The 21,541-nt window shown below is 40.0% G+C and overlaps 1 protein-coding gene across 2 annotated transcripts in view; it reads right to left on the bottom strand.

Annotated features, from left to right (window-relative positions):
- The window catches only part of rusc2 (RUN and SH3 domain containing 2), a 347,767-nt gene that overhangs the window by 224,167 nt on the left and 102,059 nt on the right, over nucleotides 1–21,541 (bottom strand). For both annotated transcript variants that reach the window (XM_039759148.1, XM_039759149.1), the window contains exon 2: nucleotides 16,522–18,649. In XM_039759148.1, coding sequence (XP_039615082.1) covers nucleotides 16,522–18,532 — 2,011 coding nt within the window. In that variant the 5' untranslated portion in view covers nucleotides 18,533–18,649. The remainder of the gene's footprint in view (nucleotides 1–16,521; nucleotides 18,650–21,541) is intronic.

The following is a 21,541-nucleotide window of genomic DNA, read 5'->3' as shown; positions in this document are numbered from 1 at the left end:
CCTGGTGTGGCGGAAGTGCTGGGCTCCAGGGATATTCAGGCACCGGGGCGCCGCCTGGCGGTGGCCACGGGTCCCTTCAGGGCTGTGCTTCCAAGCCCTTTACCCGAGGCCCCTAAACATAACCAGGGCGTCCCGGCCGGGGCTGGTAAATTAATTTTTATATTTTTATAGTATGGATTTAAAGCAGTATTTCTTACTGTACAGAAAATGTCAAAATAAATTTAGAAAGGTGCACATACTAAGATAAATCAGGTAGTTCACAACTTCTAGGTACTGTGCTGACAGCAGCCTTTGCACTGTAGCTCTGTATTTCTCACGGTTTTTCTTCTTGTTTCTGAACTTCTTTTACCAATTACTAGTCTTATTTAGGATTCGATTTAATCTGATTTCTGGCATGTCACTGACAGTAGCCACTAGAAATCGGATACATGAACTTTAAATTTACTGACGAACTGAAATGCACGCAAACCCAGGAGCCAGTTCATCTTGACTGCACTGCAAATGGGCTACAAACTTGGATGGAGTTGGAAAGGCTACCTTGGATGGAGATGGAAAGGCTACCTTTTGTCTGCAAACTCACTTAGAATAATATAAAGATGTCTGGAAAGGACTGGGCATAATTACTGGACTCAAGGAATCCCTATTACATCAACAATTCCTACCATGTCAACTGGAAGAGCCAGTGATGAGCCCACCACGGGCCATCACTATGGGCTGGCCATAAAAGAAGACCAAGAAAGGAGAGAACAGTGGAAACTACACACAGGAAAAGCCACAGGACCAGATGGAGCAAGTCGAGCCTGTGTTGATCCTCTCCTGCCTGTTCAGTCTGTCCGTAAGGCTCCAGAAAGTGCTGCTGCTGCGGAAAACATCCTGTGTTATTCATGTTCCAAAGAAGGCAGGCATTTTTTAACCTAGTGACTACTGACCAGTGGCACTCATGCCTCACTTCATTAAGACCTTTGAAGGATTGGTCCTGGACTATATCAATGGCACACCCCCTAGACACTCTGCTGTTTGTCTATCAGATAAAGAATGGAGTGGTGGATGCAATTATCTTTCTGTTCCACAAGACTTATTTTCACCTGGACAAACCTGGCAGCAATGTGTGGGTTATGCTTTTTGATTTATACTAGTGTCTTCAGTACCCAGCCATCCCTGTTAACGTGTAAGCTCAGAAATATGCAGATGGATGAGCCTATTCCAAGAGCTAATCTTAAAAGAAGTGGTGAGGAGGCCTTCTGCTGTTATGCACCTAAAATCTGGAATAGCTTAGAAATTCACCAGGCTAATACAGTGGAGCATTTTAAAAAACTGCTAAAAACACATTATTTTAACATGGATTTCGCAGAGCTTCATTTTAGTTTAATCCTGATATTCTGTATATGCATTTAATTATCATCACTCATGGTGGCTCCGTACCAACCCCTACTTTCTCTGCTGTTCTTATTCCGGTTTTCTGTGGTGGCAATCTGAGCCACCACCATCCGATCAAAGCACCGTGCCGTCCCTACAGTGATGGATTAAAAGCCAGGGGTCTACATGACCATCATCATCAAGTTCTTCCATGTGAAGCCTGAAAACCATGAGGACTGATTGAGATCATTGATGTTAGGTAGAATACCTAGAAGGGGCTGGGCGGTCTCGTGGCCTGGGACCCCTGCATATTTGTTTTTTTTTTTTTTCTCCAGCCATCTAGAGTTTTTTGGGTTTTTTTCTGTCCTCCCTGGCCATCGGACCTTACATTTATTCTATGTTAATTAGTATTGCCTAATTTTATTTTTTATATTTTTTGTCTTTTTTATCTTATAAAGCACTTTCAGCTACATCATTGGTGTGAAAATGTGCTATATACATAAATATTGTTGTTGTTGTATGGTGTCCTGGATAATGTACTATCTGTCAGGCAGACCAGTTTTTCCCAAACTCGGCCCTGGGGACCCACTGCGGCTGCATGATTTTGTTTAGTGGGCCTGAAGCTACAGTAGTTATAGCCTTTGATTATTCAGTGTTGTTTACCTGGGTGTCTGCTCTGCTCGTTTATAATTGTCATTAATAAGATACAATGAAGGGGGGAAACTGTAAAGAGAAACGGCAGAATATAATGAAATCAACAAAAAGAGTTAAGCATTTAAATCTATAACAAAAGCAGAATTATTTCTAAATGTCTTATAAATGTAAAAATCATGCTGCTCTGCTTTTCTGAATGTAGAATAAGAGAAAATAAAATACCAGCTAATTAAATGAGATCAGTGTTATCAAGAGCTGGAACAAAAACCTGCAGCCACAGTGGATCTTAAGGACAGTGTATGAGAACCCCTGAGACCATGTGAGACTGAAGGACTGTGTTTCTGATACAGATGTACTTTTAACTAACACTGGAACTGTCCTGTCTCCTTTTCTCTTTACTCTATACACCTCAGACTATAAATATAACATCAGCTTATGTCACTTGCAGAAATTCTCAGATGACATTGCACTTATGGGGCATATTAATAAGGAGGATAAGAAAGACCATAGGAGGCAGGTGGAAAACTTTAATTCTTGGCACAGAAAGAATAATCTGCAACTACAAATCAACAAAACCCAGGAACTGGTTACTGGCTTTTGCCACACCAAAGAGCTTATATGTCCAGTTACTATTCAGGTGGTACACTCCTAGAAGTACATGGAGGTCCACATCAATGACACGTTAGACCAGTCTTATAACAAAGAGAAACTATATAAGAAAGGGCAGTATAGGTTGTTTTTTTTCTTGGAAAACTGCATTTCTTTAATGTGGGTAGCGACATCCTTCACATGTTTTACAACTCTGTGATGGGCAGGGAGATTTTCTACATTGTGGTGTGCTGGGCTGATAACATCACTTCAAGGGACGCTCATCAATTCAACAAATTAATTAAAAGGTCAGGCTCAGTTGTGGGATATACTCTGTATCCCATGAGGAAGTAGAAAAGGATAGAATAAAAACAAAACTGACTGCCATTCCGAACAATGATGCACATCCTCTCCATGACAAACTAACAATTAGTGCTTTCAGTTTCATACCTGTATGACAATCTTCTCCTTCTACTGTCACACACGTGTGATTTGGAGACAGCTAAAGGGCCTGGGTAACTGTAAAACTACACCAGAGTAGGAGGGGTGGCAGAGTGTGCTGACTGTCTTAGTTTCTTGAAGACCATTCCCAAGAAATCTCGGCAGGTTCTGTTGACGTCACTTCCGGCTCCAGCACCTCTGATGATGTCACTTCCGGCTCCGGCACCTCTGATGATGCCATTTCCAGTTTCTGGCCTAGAAGACATCATTTCCTTCCCCAGCCCTTAAAACCACCATCTTACCTCCAAATATTCAGTTCTGTTTTGGCCTCAGTCTGGTAAACATGTCTGTTCAAATATTTCAAAACTTTTGCACCTGGAAAATAATATATGGGTGGCTGCCCCAAACCTTTATGATGTCTGGAGACTCATTCTTATTACACTACATTTTCTTTATCTTTTCCCACTTCTGTGTGGGGCTGATGTGCTTGATCAGCTTTCACCCTAGGCCTCCTCCCCAGTCGGAACTTTTTTCTTCAAATCTTCTTTCACTGAATCAATCCACCTCCGCTTTGGCCTCCCTCAATTCTTCTGTCCCTGTACTTCCATTCCCGTCACTCTTTTGACTATGAATTCATTGTCTCTCCTCATCACATGTCTATGCTACTTCAATCTACTTTCTTGTACTTTCTTAAAAATCTCTCCCACTTTTGTTGTAACTCTGAATGTCTAATTCCTTATTCTGTCCTTACTTGTAACTCCATATATTAATATACCAATGACAATGTGACTGCATAATGCCTCACTGGGGCTGCAAAACTGTGAGACTTTGTCCAGTCTGCACTAGTCCACCGGCCGTATTTCAAAGCCCTGTTTTATCCTTTAACACTAGAATTACCAAAGCTTACGAGAAAACTCTTATGGTCTATGATGTAAAAAAAAAACAAAAAAACAAACAGAGACATAGGTATTGATATTTTGAATAATTCATTCAGAAAGGTCAGTTCAGCGCTATATGCAATCATCAGCTTCAAATGTTAACAGTTCACACACACTCAAGGACCGAACTTCCTACATTTACGACATGTGTAGCTCACGCCTTCTGGTGCATGATGTCAACACAGCAAGGAGAAAAACGAAAGAGACAAATTTAGCTTTTTTCAGTTTTACTCTCAATCACGATCACGCTGTACTCCCCCTAGACCCCCCCCCTGTAAACACACACACACCCAACCCCGTCCCTCCTGATCAGACTCTAAGTAACAATGCCAGCATAAATTCACACCTGATCTGATGCTGTTCGTTTTGAAATAATATTGCATTAGTGCATATATATTCAGGTCATAAAATGATTTCTTCAAAATGTCACATATATTGTCTCTTTCTTTCAGGTGCGTATTGCAACAGGTACAAATGTCATAAATGTAGGAAGTTTGGTCCTTGTGTGTGTGTAAACTGTTAACATTTGGATCTTATAATTGCATATAGCGCTGAACTGACCTCTGTGAATGAATAATTCCAAATATCATATTATATACCTACGTCTCTGTTTTTTTTTGTTTTTTTTTGACATCATAAACCATAAGGTGCATACTAATTGTGCGTGAGCAGGAACACTCAATTAAAATGAATTAAAAAAAATAAAGTGACAGTAAGATATGAAGAAGGCAGATTCACTAGCGTTTCTGTGTCAGCTTTAATCCATCCAGATCAGAGAATGTCCAGTTTCATTGCCTCAAAACACCACTCACATCTACAGTTACTCCCAGTAAAATAAAAAACAATAAAAACTAACAGCGTCAGCTCCCCTCATTATGTATCGTGATCGTGACTGAGAAAAAAAAGGTAACTTTCACAAGTCCTACAAATGCACACCGTCTGCTACAGACGCAAATCAAATGTATGTGTGTACTGTATAATATTAACAATAAGAGCAGCTCACTACTGAAAACGGCAAATATAGGAGGCAGTCAAGATCAAACCTGGGATTCTTGATTAAATCTTACCGCTATGCCACGGAAGCTGTTGTCTTATCCTGGAACCTTTTGTGAAAGTGTTTATTTGATCTTTGGACTGCAGGCATCACACATCATATAGTTTATTTGTACATTTTGTCATTTATTACTAAAATATGGAAAACATTTCTGTTTTAACGATGTGTTTACACAGATTATTGTAGAAACCAAACACACATGACATGCATGTGTTCTAAATAACAATTTATTATTTCCACTCCAAAACTCCAGTACTTCACTCCCAGATAATCAATCAAGGCATGAGCTGGGAGAAGTTTGTGCACGTTTTGCAGCTGTGGGGGGATGGAATAGTAGGCTACTGGCTACTTGTCTTTATCAGCACATTTACAGGACAAAAAACACTGATGGAGACGTGCGAACGGATTTAAGGTGGGCCGGATCTACGAGTTTTTTCGAAGACTCTGGTAATTCTAGTTTTAAATATCCTGATATATATGTTTGTAGGTGGGGGCCCCAGGAAGCAGGATCACTGGAACATCAACACTCTTGAGCCCTCCCTCCAGCTATTCAGCCAGAGTAGAGCACGCTCCGCAGTAAGAGAACATTGTTTGTGGACGGAGTTACAAATATTGCTGTTTATTTATTTACTTATTTATTTATTTATTTATCTATTTTTTGTCCCTGGTTTTCTCTTTTGGATTTTGGAATGGGCCTTGTTTTATGGGAGTGCTGGTATGTTCCATTTTTTCAATAAATCCTTCATTTATAAATATTCTTTGGTTGTCCTGTTAAACACAAGCTTAGGGTTTACAGTCACTTTATGCTTTCTAGTTATTTAAAGCAGTTTCCCATTTTTGAGGTCAGGTAGGGTTGAAACATGCAGTTCGCCTGTTTTGAAGCTGGCTGAATTTGGGGCAAGTCTCCCTGGGCAGATTGTTTAGGTTGTGGCACTGTTTTTCCGATCTTTCTAGACGGCCTCGCATCAATGTTAGTTATATTTGGGACTCCTAATCATAACACATGATAACCTACAGGACTGATTAGCTGTTAACCAGTTTATCTTTTGCAATCATTAGTGTAAAGCATTAAAAAACTGATATGGCACTAGCTCAGCTCCACTTGGGATGTAACCTCAAATGGTCCTTGGAACATTTAGTCCACAAAAATACTCAATAGACAACCTAATAAATGAAAGGAAGACAACAAGGCATTGTGTAAAAAATAAAGAAAGGTATAGGTGTATCCAAGATCAGATAAGCCAGATATTATATACAGGCAGAAGAGGCATACTTCCAATCTAATGCTTTGGTCTTGGCAAAGTCTCACCACATTTCAAGTACTGTGTCCTGATTCTCAATTGAACTTGCTCCTAAGTGGGTAGGGACAACAATTCTGAAAAAAATGTAAGTCTACTTATTATCATATAAAATGTCAGGAATTCACTAAACTAAAGAAATACAGACATTTAATGTGGTTATTCTGATGCAACATTTTTCTTCCAATAAGTCCATTCCTTGTATTAGGCAATAACACAGTAAACTAATGCGTTTTCTAATCATTGTTTTAAGTATTTTTTGGGTTAAAAGGTCCTGATTTCCTTACATTACGTGACGACAAGTTGGATTTTTATTTGGCAGCAAAACATATCAGGAAACAAACCATTATAAAGGGATAAGAAAAAAGAAAAAAAAGTCAAAAGAAGAAAGAGGGGGATAGGGTTTTTCTTTGTTTCTTTCTTTGTTTTTTTTTGGAACAAGCAGCTCTTTCATTCAAAACTTGCTGAGAATGTAATTGTTTTGGACATCACATCTAGATTACACATTATGGACATATGTGGAGTTGAGTACTTTCAGGTCAATTCACTCTGTGGATTAATTGAAATTAAAATGCTCCTATTCTGTTCTTCTTAACACTAGAATTACCAGAGCCTACAAAAAAACTCATAGATCCGTCCCACCTTAAACCGCTTCTTAAATCCGTTCGCACCTCTCCGCCAGCGTCTGTTGTCTTCTAAATGTGCCGATAAAGACACTCTGCAAGCAGCCAGCTACTCCATCCCCCCACCGACTTAGAACGTGCAAGAACTTCTCCCAGCTCATGCCTTGATTATCTGGGAGTGACGTGGCGTTTTAGAGTGAACAATAGATCGTTATTTGGAACACATGCATTTCATGTGTATTCCGTTTCTACAGTAATCTGTGTAAACACATTTTTAAAACGGAAAACTTTTTCATACTCTAGTAGTAAATGAAAAAATGTAGGCATAAACTAGATAATGTATGAAGCCTGAAGTCCAAATATCAAAGGAACACTTTCACAAAAGGTACAAATATAACAGAACAAGTGAGCTTTTATTCAAAAATATAAATGCAGAAAAAAAAGCTACCTTAACATGCGACTTTGACACACATTTACTATGACTGCCTTCGCGGCGCAACAGCATCAGCTGCTGACTGGGAATCAAAAGGTTGCAAGTTAGAACCCACACAACTCCGTTTTGAGAAGTGAACTGCTCTTATTCTTACTATTTTAGAATAAAAACATACATTTGATTTCATTCTGTAACAGCCGGTGTAATTTATGATACTTGTAAAGGTTAGCTTTTTTTTTTATGCACTTTTCATTCTCTCAGACGCATTCAGGATCCTTCCCTAACCCCCATCCCCATCTGACACTGCTGTTTTCACATAAAGACACGCTATAGCTCGGCAGTGTATCAAGATACATACTACCGCCACCCTCCCACCCAGGGATCTGACACACAAACGCTGGTGAATCTGCCTTCTTCATATCTATAGCTATACAGCGTCTTTATGTGATCCAAATAAATAACATTCAAGCTACAGAGAGTCTTTATGTGAAAACAGCAGTGTCAGATGGGGAGGGGGATCGTGACTGAGAAAATGAAACTGAATTAAAAAAAACAAGCTAACCTTTACAATTATCATACGTTTATACTGGCTGTTACAGACTGACTGAAATAAATCAAATGTCTGTTTTTATTCTAAAATAGTACTGTGCATGCAAAATTATTTGAAAAAGAACAGCGTTAGATCGGTTTTGAATACACGCTGTCACTGTTACAGAAGGCATGAGCTTACTCAGTTCAGCAATTTCAACACACAGTACATGCAATATTATTTGAAAACGAACAGCGTCAGATCAGTTTGAATACACGCTGCCGCTGTTACAGAAGGCGTGAGCTTATTCAGTGCAGCAGTTTCAACGCACAGTAAATGCAATATTATTTGAAAATGAACAGCGTCAGATCGGGCGTATATTCAAACCCAATCTGATGCTGTTCGTTTTCAAATAATATTGCATTAGTCTGATGACACTTTCACATATATTGTCTCTTTTTTTCATCTTGAGGTTTGTAATCAGTGACCTCATGTTTTTTTTTCCCCCATCTTGCCAGTCCCCACATGCTGCTGTATGATGGTGTTTCTTTTGTACTCCAGGACATGCAGAGGACAGAATAGTACAGAGCAGTAAGTTCAGCGCTATATGCAATCAGACAGACAGACAGGCAGAGAAGTCACTAGATATATAAATAAACAGGGAAGGCACTGTATAATAGATATATAAAAAAACAGCTAAGGGGATAGATATATAGATAAATAGGAAGGAAAGGCACTATATGATAGGCAGACAGTGATGCTGCTATATAATAATAAAATTACTGTTATTACTATACTAGCAAAATACCCGCAATTCGCAGCAGAGAAGTAGTGTGTTAAAGAAGTTATGAAAAAGAAAAGGAAACATTTTAAAAATAACGTAACATGATTGTCAATGTAATTGTTTTGTCACTGTTATGAGTGTTGTTGTCATATATATATATATATATACACTGTGTGCACAATTATTAGGCAAGTGAGTATTTTGACCATATCATCATTTTTAATGAGTATATTCCAACTCCAAGCTGTATTAACTTGAATGCTTATTGGATTTAAGCACGTCAGGTGATGTGTATTTGTGTAATGAGGGAGGGTGTGGCCTAAGGAGATCAACACCCTATATCAAGGTGTGCAGAATTATTAGGCAGCTAGTTTTCCTCGGGCAAAATGGGCCAAAAAAGAGATTTAACTGACTCTGAAAAGTCAAAAATTGTAAAAAGTCTTTCAGAGGGATGCAGCACTTTTGGAATTGCTAAGATATTGGTGTGTGATCACAGAACCATCAAACATTTTGTTGCAAATAGTCAACAGGGTCGCAAGAAACGTGTTGAGAACAAAAGACGCAAATTAGCTGCCAAAGATTTGAGAAGAATCAAACGTGAAGCTACCAGGAACCCATTATCCTCCAGTACTTTCATATTCCAGAGCTGCAACCTACCTGGAGTGCCCAGAAGTACAAGGTGTTCAGTGCTCAAAGACATGGCCAAGGTAAGGAGGGCTGAAACCCAACCACCACTGAACAAGAAACATAAGTTGAAACGTCAAAACTGGGCCAAGAAATATCTGAAGACAGATTTTTTTCAAAGGTTTTATGGACCGATGAGATGAGAGTGACTCTTGATGGACCAGATGGATGGACCTGTGGATCAGTAATGGGCACAGAGCTCCACTCCAACGTGGAGGTGGGGTACTGGTATGAGCTGGTATTTTTAAAGATGAGCTAGTTGGACCTTTTTGCATTGAAGATGAACTCAAAATCAACTCCCAAACCTACTGCCAGTTTTTTGAAGACACTTTCTTCAAACAGTGATACAGGAAGAAGACCATGATTTTTATGCAGGCCAATGCTCCATCACTTGCATCGAAGTTCTCCACTGCGTGGCCAGCCAGTAAAGGCTTTAAAGATGAAGGAATAATGACATGGCCCCCCTTCCTCATCTGACCTAAACCCTATCGAGAACTTGTGGGCACTTCTTAAACGCTAGATTTACGGGGAGAAAAACAATACACCTCTCTGAAGAGTGTCTGGGAGGCTGTAGTCACTGCTCCACAAAAAGCTGATCGTCAACAGATCAAGAAACTGACAGACTCATTGAATGGAAAGGCTTATGACTGTTATTGGAATGAAGGGTGGCTATATTGGTCATTGATTGATTGATTGATTTTTTTTGAAATGTCAGAGATGTTTATTTGTAAATTTTGAGGTGTTTGTTTATTATTCTCACTATAACAGATGAAAATAAACAAGTGAGATGGGAAAATTTTCATTTTCCTTTAGTTGCATAATAAATCTGCACACTAATAGTTGCCTAATAATTGTGCGCACATATGTATTCCCCTGATGATGATCACACTCACATTTCCGTTGTGAAACATTCAGGTTTCAGGTTTATTAACATTTTGGATTGACTGATAGCACTGTGTTTGTTCCATATTAAAATTAATCCTCAAAAATACAACTTGCCTAATAATTACACACAGTGTATATATATATATATATATATATATATATATATATATATATATATATATATATATATATATATATATATACACACACACATACATACACACACATATATATATACATATACACATACATCCTTCTATATAAAAGCGGTCGGGATTGTCATTCCGTCCTGTGAGTGCTACGCAGGCACGGAGTTTCACACACGCCCCGTCCATTTTGCAATGCACGATGGGATTTGTAGTTTCGTTTTTCCAGGTAAAAGATGATTTTCTACTGTGCGATATCTTCTTCTTTCTTACTATATAAAAGCGGTCGGGATTGTCCTTCCGTCCCGTGAGTGGAAAGCGTAGCAGTATTCCGCTTATCACAGACTTACTACTTGCAGCTTGCGGTACGAAGCGACATGATGTGAGCAGAATTCTAGTGCTACGTTCCCTTGCTTTTGTGCGCGATGCGCTGGAAAAATAGACAAAATTATGTCTCTGGAAATAATTAATGTTGATGGAGTACAAATGCCTCACCGCGTAATATCAGGGAGGTTCAAAAGGGCGACCTCAATATAGAAAAAAAGTTTAAATTTCATCACAAAAATAACAGAAACTATGAGTATTAAAGTAATACCGCTCAATTGCAATATAACCAAATTAATGAGTTTGTATAAAATATCAAATTGATCTACATATTGAATTGCCTTAAGAAGTGGTCAACTTAAAAGTCGGTCGTCTTAAAAGGCGGGTCAGCCTAGTACATACAGATAAATATACATATACATACACACATACACATATATATATATATATATATACACACAGACACATACAGTGGGTACGGAAAGTTTTCAGACCCCCTTCAATTTTTCACTCTGTTATATTGCAGCCATTTGCTAAAATCATTTAAATAAATTTTTTCCCTCATTAATGTACACACAGCACCCCATATTGACAGACAAAAAAAAAGAATTTTTTAAATTGTTGCAGATTTATTAAAAATGAAAAACTGAAATATCACATGGTCCTAAGTATTCAGAGCTAATTTGAGCTTTGAGCTAATACAGCCATGAGTCTTCTTGGTAAAGATGCAACAAGTCTTTCAAACCTGGATTTGGGGATCCTCTGCCATTCCTCCTTGCAGATCCTCTCCAGTTCTGTCAGGTTGGATGGTAAACGTTGGTGGACAGCCATTTTTTGGTCTCTCCAGAGATGCTCAATTGGGTTTGTCAGGGCTCTAACTGGGCCATTCAAGAACATTCACAGTGTTGTTGTGAAGCCACTCCTTCGTTATTTTAGCTGTGTGCTTAGGGTCATTGTCTTGTTGGAAGGTAAACCTTCGGCCCAGTCTGAGGCCCTTAGCACTCTGGAGAAGGTTTTTGTCCAGGATATCCCTGTACTTGGCCGCATTAATCTTTCCCTCGATTGTAACCAGTCGTCCTGTCCCTGCAGCTGAAAATCACCCCCACAGCATGATGCTGCCACCGCCATGCTTCACTGTAGGGACTGTATTGGACAAGTGATGAGCAGTGCCTGGTTGTCTCCACACAAACCACTTAGAATTAAGGCCAAAAATTTCTATCTTGGTCTCATCAGACCAGAGAATCTTATTTCTCACCATCTCAGAGTCCTTCAGGTGTCTTTTAGCAAACTCCATGCAGGCTGTCATGTGTCTTGCCTCTCCTCAGTGTGTGGAGACAACCAGGCACTGCTCATCCCTTGTCACTTTTTTAATAAATCTGCAACAATTTAAAAAATTCTTTTTTTTTTGTCTGTCAATATGGGGTGCTGTGTGTACATTAATGAGGGAAAAAATTTATTTAAATGATTTTAGCAAATGGCTGCAATATAACAAAGAGTGAAAAATTGAAGGGGGTCTGAAAACTTTCCGTACCCACTATATATATACACTCACCTAAAGGATTATTAGGAACACCATACTAATACGGTGTTTGACCCCCTTTCGCCTTCAGAACTGCCTTAATTCTACGTGGCATTGATTCAACAAGGTGCTGAAAGCATTCTTTAGAAATGTTGGCCCATATTGATAGGATAGCATCTTGCAGTTGATGGAGATTTGTGGGATGCACATCCAGGGCACGAAGCTCCCGTTCCACTACATCCCAAAGATGCTCTATTGGGTTGAGATCCGGTGACAGTGGGGGCCATTTTAGTACAGTGAACTCATTGTCATGTTCAAGAAACCAATTTGAAATGATTCGAGCTTTGTGACATGGTGCATTATCCTGCTGGAAGTAGCCATCAGAGGATGGGTACATGGTGGTCATGAAGGGATGGACATGGTCAGAAACAATGCTCAGGTAGCCAGTGGCATTTAAACGATGCCCAATTGGCACTAAGGGGCCTAAAGTTTGCCAAGAAAACATCCCCCACACCATTACACCACCACCACCAGCCTGCACAGTGGTAACAAGGCATGATGGATCCATGTTCTCATTCTGATTACACCAAATTCTGACTCTACCATTTGAATGTCTCAACAGAAATCGAGACTCATCAGACCAGGCAACATTTTTCCAGTCTTCAACTGTCCAATTTTGGTGAGCTCTTGCAAATTGTAGCCTCTTTTTAATATTTGTAGTGGAGATGAGTGGTACCCGGTGGGGTCTTCTGCTGTTGTAGCCCATCCGCCTCAAGGTTGTGCGTGTTGTGGCTTCACAAATGCTTTGCTGCATACCTCGGTTGTAACGAGTGGTTATTTCAGTCAAAGTTGCTCTTCTATGAGCTTGAATCAGTCAGCCCATTCTCCTCTGACCTCTAGCATCAACAAGGCATTTTTGCACACAGGACTGCCGCATACTGGATGTTTTTCCCTTTTCACACCATTCTTTGTAAACCCTAGAAATGGTTGTGCGTGAAAATCCCAGTAACTGAGCAGATTGTGAAATACTCTGACTGGCCCGTCTGGCACCAACAACCATGCCACGCTCAAAATTGCTTAAATCACCTTTCTTTCCCATTCTGACATTCAGTTTGGAGTTCAGGAGATTGTCTTGACCAGGACCACACCCCTAAATGCATTGAAGCAACTGCCATGTGATTGGTTGATTAGATAATTGCATTAATGAGAAATTGAACAGGTGTTCCTAATAATCCTTTACATATATGTACATATACATACAGATCTACATATATATACATATCTACATATATACACACACACATATATATATATACATATCTACATATATATATGCACATACATACATATTATATATATATATACTGTATATACATATCTACATATATATATATACTGTATATAGCAAAATCCCCGTGCTTCGCAGCGATGAAGAACTGCTTTTAAATTTTTATTAAGAAGAAAAAAAAACCTTTTTAAACTGAGGGAAAATATACCAATAACTATCCGTTAAGGATCTCTTTGTATACCACGTTGTCAGTTCAGCACTCCGGTTGTAATATGACCAAGCTGTGCACTGAGCTTACTCTTGAGAATGCAACGTATAGTTGTCCAGGAGAAAAGCAATTTTGCCTCAAATCAATGGCAACCTTTTGTAGGGTCTGTCCCTGAGACTTATTAATTGTCATCATGAAGCAGAGCGTTACTGGAAATTTGAGGCATTTGAATTGAAATGGGAGATCAGAGGGTATAACGGTGATGCGAGGAATACATTCAGAGTGTGGCACTCTGCTGTTTTTGTTGTGTAGCTGACTTCACACAGCTTCTCCGCTGCTTTATAAACGAACGCCATATAAGGCTGTCGCTTCTTTTGCTTTGCGGTTCTGTACTGTTTTATTGTTCGTTTATTACGATTGTTATAGTTATTGTGTAGCTATTTGAGACTTACTTTACTGTTCAGGTACCCATTTCCTTTATTTAATCCGCGGCTTGTACGCTATTTTTTGTTTGTTTATTATGATTATAGATATTTATTGATTCCCTTCTTTAGCTGACTGCCTGCTCATATAAGGCGCTCCACTGGTTTTTTGTGAAGCAGCCTTTACACAGCTTCTACGCTATTTTATAAATGAACCACATATAAGGCCATCCTTTTTCCTTGCTTTGCCAAGGAAGCTCCCTTTTTATTTAATCCACGGGTTCTCCACTGTTTTACTGTTCGTTTATTATGATTGTTATAATTCTCTTTATATAGCACATTGTCAGTTCAGCACTCCGGTTGTAATATGACGAAGCTGCGCGAGCTCACTCTGGAGAATGCAACGTATAGTTGTCCAGGAGAAAAGCAATCTTCCCTGAAATCAATGGCAACCTTTTGTAGGGTCTGTCCCTGAGACTTATTACTTGTCATCGCGAAGCAGAGCCTTACTGGAAATTGGAGGCATTTGAATTAAAATGGGAGATCAGAGGGTATAACGGGGATGCGAGGAATACATTGAGTGTGTAGAAACTCCAGAGACAGCATGTGTATTAACTTGTGGATTTTTCTGTGAGTATTTGGTGGCAGCGTGACGAAGTTGCTTCCGCAAGACCGCATTAGCTGTGGAGCTCAGCTCGGAGCATATTCTTTTCCTACCTTGTCTATTGTGTAATGCGTTTTTTGAACAGGTTTCATGCATGGAAGTGATCACTCATACTGCGTTCTGTCAGTTCACGTGAGCTGCTCTCTTGTGAGATGTTGCGATGTCCACGGCTTTATTTAATGTTAGCTAAGACCCGGCACTTAAAAGTTTCTCACTACAGCAATTTTAACTCCGTTAAAAGTGATCCAAAGTCTCGTTTATACCTCGTGTCTTCTCATTAAACTTGTATCTCGCGAATAAAGTATTCGACGATGGCATGACAAACGGCAGCGGCAGCGTGTCTATAAACTTAATTTAAACTTACGGTTTACACCGTGCTTTGTTACCGCAGTTTCTGCACTTCTGAATAAACTTGTATGCGTTTTTCTTCAGCGCTCTCTGGAGCTCTTCCTTGTTTTCTACGTACTGCGTTCACAGTCAGTTCACGTGATTACGTGGGAGGTGTGATGATGTGACACGCAACTCCGCCCCCCACGGCCATCAAGCTGAAGTCCATTACAGTATATAGAGAAAAACAGGTTGCAGTTATGACCATTACGCGTAGAATTTCGAAATGAAACCTGCCCAACTTGTGCTAAGTAAGCTGTAAGGGATGAGCCTGCCAAATTTCAGCCTTCTACCTACACGGGAAGTGGAGAATTAGTGATGAGTGAGTGCGTGAGTGAGTGAGTGAGTGAGTGAGTGAGTCAGTCAGTCACTCAGTCAGTCAGTAAGGGCTTTGCCTTTTATTAGTATAGATAGATAGACAGGGAGTTCAGGTAGGCAGGCAGAGCAGCGAAGGTCAGCGAAGGTTAAAAAGAAAAAAAAAATAACATTTTCTCCCCAGTGGTGAATCGAACTCAGGTCTCTGAGGCACGGCAAGCACGTTGTGCTCTGAGACAGCAAATCTTACTGGTATACCACAGAAGCTGTTGTATTGTTCTTGAACCTTTTGTGAAAGTGTTTATTTGATCTTTGGACTTCATGCTTCACACATTTTATAGTTTATGCTTACATTTTGAAACATTTATTTCTAAAATATGAAAAAGTTTCTGTTTTAACAATGTGTTTACACAGATTATTGTAGAAATGGAACACACAAGAAATGTGTGTGTTCCAAATAACAATCTATTATTTCCACTCTAAAACTCCACTTCACTCCCAGATAATCAATCAAGGCACGAGCTGGGAGAAGTTCGTGCACGTTCTAAGTCGGTGGAAAATGGAATAGTTGGCTCCTTGCAGCTTGTCTTTATCAGCACATTTAGATGACAAAAGACGCTGGCGGAGAGGTGTAAACGGTTTTAGTGTTGTGTAGAAGAACTATTCAAATCTCTGTTGGTGACAGCAATCCTGTCCTTAAAAACAGTTTTTTGTCTTTTAAGAAAAAGGCTAAACAATTTTATTTCAATATATTCATTTGTTTGGTTGTTTGATGATTATCTGGATGTTTATTTGTTCATCGCAAATTCTTAATCTACTTTATTTCAATTTATTTTTGTTTAAATAGTAATTTTCTTCTTAGCATTCCAAAATTTAACCTAGGCTTATTTTGTGACTGAATTTGTTTTAATCGGTTATACCTGATTGATGCAACTTTAAACTGTTTTCTCTGAATAAATCATTTTAAAAAAATAAGAATACCTTCAGCTTTGGTGCGAACCTCCAGGCTAGGCTCTGCAGACATCACAGGGGGCTGGGGACTTTCTTTCTCAATAAATCTATGCAATGGTGATCCTCCAGAAGCAGATTCAAGATCATAGTTTCCCTGGTTGTAGCAATGCAATAAGGGCATGGGTGGAAGACTGTGGCATTCTCCCATGCATAACTGAATATCAGACACTGGTGAAATGTCTTGGGATGATGAGTCACTGCTTTTCCTTAGTGGGGGAGAGCTTCCATTCAAACTATTACTCCTTTTCTTACTACGTGCAATTTCTGCAAAGGATGTGACTCTTCGGGGTGGTGAAGAGTGGTGAGAGGAGCATGAAGAACTCTCACTCAGTTTTACTGGACAGCTCATCATACGCTCCAAAGATCCAAGGCGAGGAGATGGTGATTTATGCAAATGCCGGTCATAGCTCCTAGAGCGTGGTCGCCCTGTGCTGTGCACATTAGGAGGAGAAACATTGATATAAACCTGTCCTTCAATAACACTATGAGCCATTTGATCTTCTATGGTCTCATCATCCTTCCTGTCTACCTGTTGCTCAAACCATTTTCCTTGCTCGTTGTCCTCAGGCTTTTGAAACAGGTAATATTCAGTAGGCTGGCTAGGACTGCTCTTGTTATGCTCATCAGAGCAACTGGCAATAGAGGATCCAGCTGGACTAGGAGAAGACTGTGAAGAGAGGTCACAGGTTACTAGCTTATAATAATTCTGGGTTGCCACTACTAAACGTGCCTGGCTTTGGAAGCAAGAGGTCACATCAGACCCATCTGATAAGCCAGGACCAGCCTCACAATTAAGGTGATAGGAATTACAATTAGCATCCAAGGTCTCTGGAGATTGCTGATGGTTCTGAGTATGATCAAAGCCAGTACTGAAACCACCTAACCCCTGAGAACATCCTCCCTGGGATTCTGAGGGTGAAGTATGCAAGTCAAGGTAAAATGCTACACCTGGTTCTGAGTGGCTACCAATAGAGGACTCACAGGATTGATCTTCTGAGTTCATGTTCAGAGATTTCGAAGGAACATCATTCTTCATTTTATTGTAAATTGTACTGAAGTTAACCAGCACACCATCTGAGCTATTGCATGAAGAGTCACTAACATAGCCCATCTGCTCATCATTAATTTCAGAAGGATCAGAAAAGCTATAAAAGCAGCAGCGGCAACGATTTGCAGAAGAAGGTGGATGATTAAAGTCCATGCTAGAACAGCAACTACAGGGGTGACTCTGTTGGTCTTCCCTCAGCTGCTCATCTTCCTCAGGAGGACTGCTATTCCACTCCTGTTCCCCACAGTCCAGTGAGAGAGTGGAGCCGCTACTCCCATTACGTCGTTGACACTGATAACCAGAGAGGTCCAAGCATTCCACTAATCGTTCCATAGTTTTTGTGTTGCAGCAGTTAGGATTGTTCATCATTAAATTGCACCCAACACCTTCTCTGCCTTCGGCTGCACCAAGTCTGTGTGAAAGAGCAGTCGCAGACCTAAGGGAAGTTTCCATGTTTTCATGTAGAAGAAATGAGTGAGGGGTAAAATGAAAGGAAGAGTACTTATCAGTATTAGTATTGCAGTTAACATGAAGATGAAAGGAGGCGTCTTCCTGGTAGCCATCAAATTGTTTGTCTTTTGCGTTTAGAAGAAAAGGATTGTAGCGTTGCTTATGGTTTCCTTTCCCTATATGCTCTTTTCCTTTGGTTTCTACCAAGTTATATGAAGAAGAGAATGAGGAGGAATCAATTAACTGACTGTCTCCACCACCACTACTGGATGCCTTAATCAAGCTGCTATACACCAGGTCCTCTTTCAGCAAAACATCCCTTTCAGGCAAGGAGGTGGTCCGAGTCAGTCCTAAATCAGCCTGGCAGAACGGGTTGGCTCTCTTGATAGAGCTGCAGCACTGCCTGTCTGGGATCTGGCAGTGTACAAGTGGGATATGGTGAACAATTAAGGTCTCCCCAGAAAGTTTAGGGGGGCTGTCCATGCTGAATAACAACTTTAGTTGATAAAATGGGCAGAAAAATCCACACAGCAAGTGCCTTGGGACCTAGTGTTACAATACAACATGGTAATCACTTGAAAACATGACGTAAAGGGACATCTGGAAAAAAAAAAGAGAAACTAGTTAGCTAAGGTTCCAACTTAGTTTATTAAAGACTACATGCTTAGGAAGCAAGCAACAATACAAATATTTCCAAAACATAAGCAAGCATTCATTAAAGCTTAGGACCCTTCTTCACATTAAAAACAGATATGTAAAAAGAAAATCACTGGTGTTGTGATCCTGCAGATTACTAGATTCTTGTTTTTGACAGTAATCCAAACATGATTACTTTGAACAAACAAATATAACACAATTTACTGATAAAAAGAAGGATTATTGAAGATACTATATATTTATGCATTACACACTGTAGACTGGTAGTAGTATTGATTCCATTTGTCGGACCTTAGTATCTGTACCAAAGCAATAAAGGCTAATTCCTACACTCCTAAAAACCCCTGCCATCTCTCTACAGTCACAAAATCACACCTCCACATCAATACAAGTAGCAGGTCCCTCTTGGAATGTGTAACCACGGCTGAGGGAGTGAGGGATTTGATTGCTTAGGTGGTTCCCCATGAAGTCTGCTAAATGTCCAAGCAAGAAGGAGAAGCTCCCTATCCCCCTCCCTTGAGTTTTTTGCACATTGATGCTTTGCTCCAAATTGTCTACTGACCATCACAGACCAGGGTGGGGGACCTTAAACAGTGATTAGGCCTTAATCCAAGTCAGATGAAGACAATTCCATTGTTCTGTACTGGTATATGCATTCAACATAATTAAGACTAAGGAATTATGTGTAGTGGCTTTGACTGACACATATCAGTTGAAAGTGCTTGATGTATTCATTACAATCCTCATGTTAACCCAACAGTTAACATTAATACAAAACAAAAACTTGTGTTGTTGTTTTCTTACATGTTTGCTGCAGCTTTAATAAATTGGCATAAAGGTTAGTGAATATTTATATGAAACTAAAACAGTCATAAGCTGGAAAACTGGTTTGTTACAGAAAAGTTTAAGGTATTTGCACCTTTCCTTAACACTAGAGGAGCCAACACCAACTGCCATTTTGTTTTTAAATCTTCAATTATTTTATCATAGACAACACTTGATATGGTCTTGGAGGCTATAAAAAACTGTGACAGTTCTAGTGTCAACTGGCAATCAGCAAAGAGATAACAAAATGGGGGTATTTTAAGTATATTTTGATGTATTTATTAAATCACACACACAGCACTGTTTTAAAAGTACTGAAATCTCTATATTTTTAAGTGAAGACCAGTAAACAGGGAGCTGCAGTATTCAAAAGTAGATGACCCCACTACAGACACCCATTGTTGTGGTAGTGGGGCTTGTACATCTTAGAGATACTCAAGAGCCTGGACATCTGGAGCTTTGTGCTCCTGGTGGGGGTCTACATTGGCAAACAGGATTGGGCTGAAAGCTCAGATAAAACACAGGTCACAATGGCTCTTAAGGTGGTGCAAACTGGAAGACCGTGTACTCTGCTCAGGACAGGGTTATCTAGAACCAGGTCTAGGAGTGGCAATGACTACCGAACACCTGCTAAGCAGGGAGCTCACATAACCCAAGCAAGCTTAGACCAAAATGGTGATATGGAGCCACCTTGTGGGCTCACAACCTGCAAGATGAAGGGTAAGTAGGGCCCTATGATTTCCATGATGCGGAAGACATGGACGGAATCACGGAATTAACGCTTAAAAATGGATTTTAAATTTAAAAATGGAAATGTGCATAATTTATAAACTGAAGGAATGACTGTTACAAAACTTCCTAATAAATTAAACGATTGAATAATCTGTAGTTCTATAATTCAGATACAATTTTCTAGCTTGTTGTTTTTGAAGCAACCGCAATTCTTTGTAGAAATCCAGTCATGCCTTTGTTTATATGTTTCTCCTGTGTTTCCTGGTTAAAGGCATGCAAATTAGCTGGCTGTACAAGATGAAATTTTTGAAATGTGTAAGCGAACAGTGTCAGATACCCTAACTACGTCGAAAAAACTAAGAAACAAAAGCTTAACTGAAAAATTGAGGGCACAACAATATCCCAGCGACTTCTACAAATATGGACAACTTTTCTGCAAGTATTGCCAGCATACCATAGATTGGACACGAAAAGAAACTTGCAATGACCACGTCAAATCTAAAACCATCTCAAAAACAAGAAGTTAAGATCAAAAAGTGTTCATCTTCAGGTAACAACAGGAAACAAAATCGTTAAGATTCAAGACACCACTTTGTCCATGTGAGTCAGACATACCGCTCAAAAAACTGACAAAGATGCGTCCTTTCTTTATTAAGCATTGTAAACAAGGAGGCACGCTGCAAGAAAATGAGACCAGTCTTTGTCAAAGTCATCTGCCCCGTGTCTTTGAACAACATATGGACGCCATTCTTCAAAAGATTCGTGGCAAAAAAATATAGGTTGCATTTGATGAAACCACCTGTGGCAAAGGCACTATATAGGTGTCGACAAGACACAGACAGCAGAGGCACGTTTAAAAATTAACAAAAAGATTTATGGTCTTCACCAGTGGGGCACATCTTCTCCGTGTCCCACAGACACAACACAGTCCCCAAAACCACCAAAGAAAAGAAAAACCACACAACAAAACACTCTTCTTTCTCCTCCACTCCTCCAAGGCAGCTTTGTCACCCTCCTCCTGACTCTGACGCGTGCAGCGGTGACTGTCGGCCCCTTTTATAGCCCACCCGGAAGTGCTGCAGGTGCTCGTTGACCTACGTCCGGCTGCACCTCTGGGTGTGGCTGTGTTCCAGCCCAGACGGGCTTGTTAGGCCGTGCAAACTCCCCCTGGCAGTGGCCACGGAGCACAACAGAAATGAGCTCCAGTGTTCCAAACTATTGGCCCCGATGCAACCCAGGGGGGCTTCCAATAAGTGTTCCGAGGGACGCAGTGGGCAT

The sequence above is a fragment of the Polypterus senegalus genome, chromosome 7 (assembly GCF_016835505.1).
Source record: "Polypterus senegalus isolate Bchr_013 chromosome 7, ASM1683550v1, whole genome shotgun sequence".
Taxonomy (NCBI): domain Eukaryota; kingdom Metazoa; phylum Chordata; class Cladistia; order Polypteriformes; family Polypteridae; genus Polypterus; species Polypterus senegalus.
Note: the sequence above shows the minus strand (reverse complement) of the source record. Positions and strands in the feature narration are given on the sequence as shown.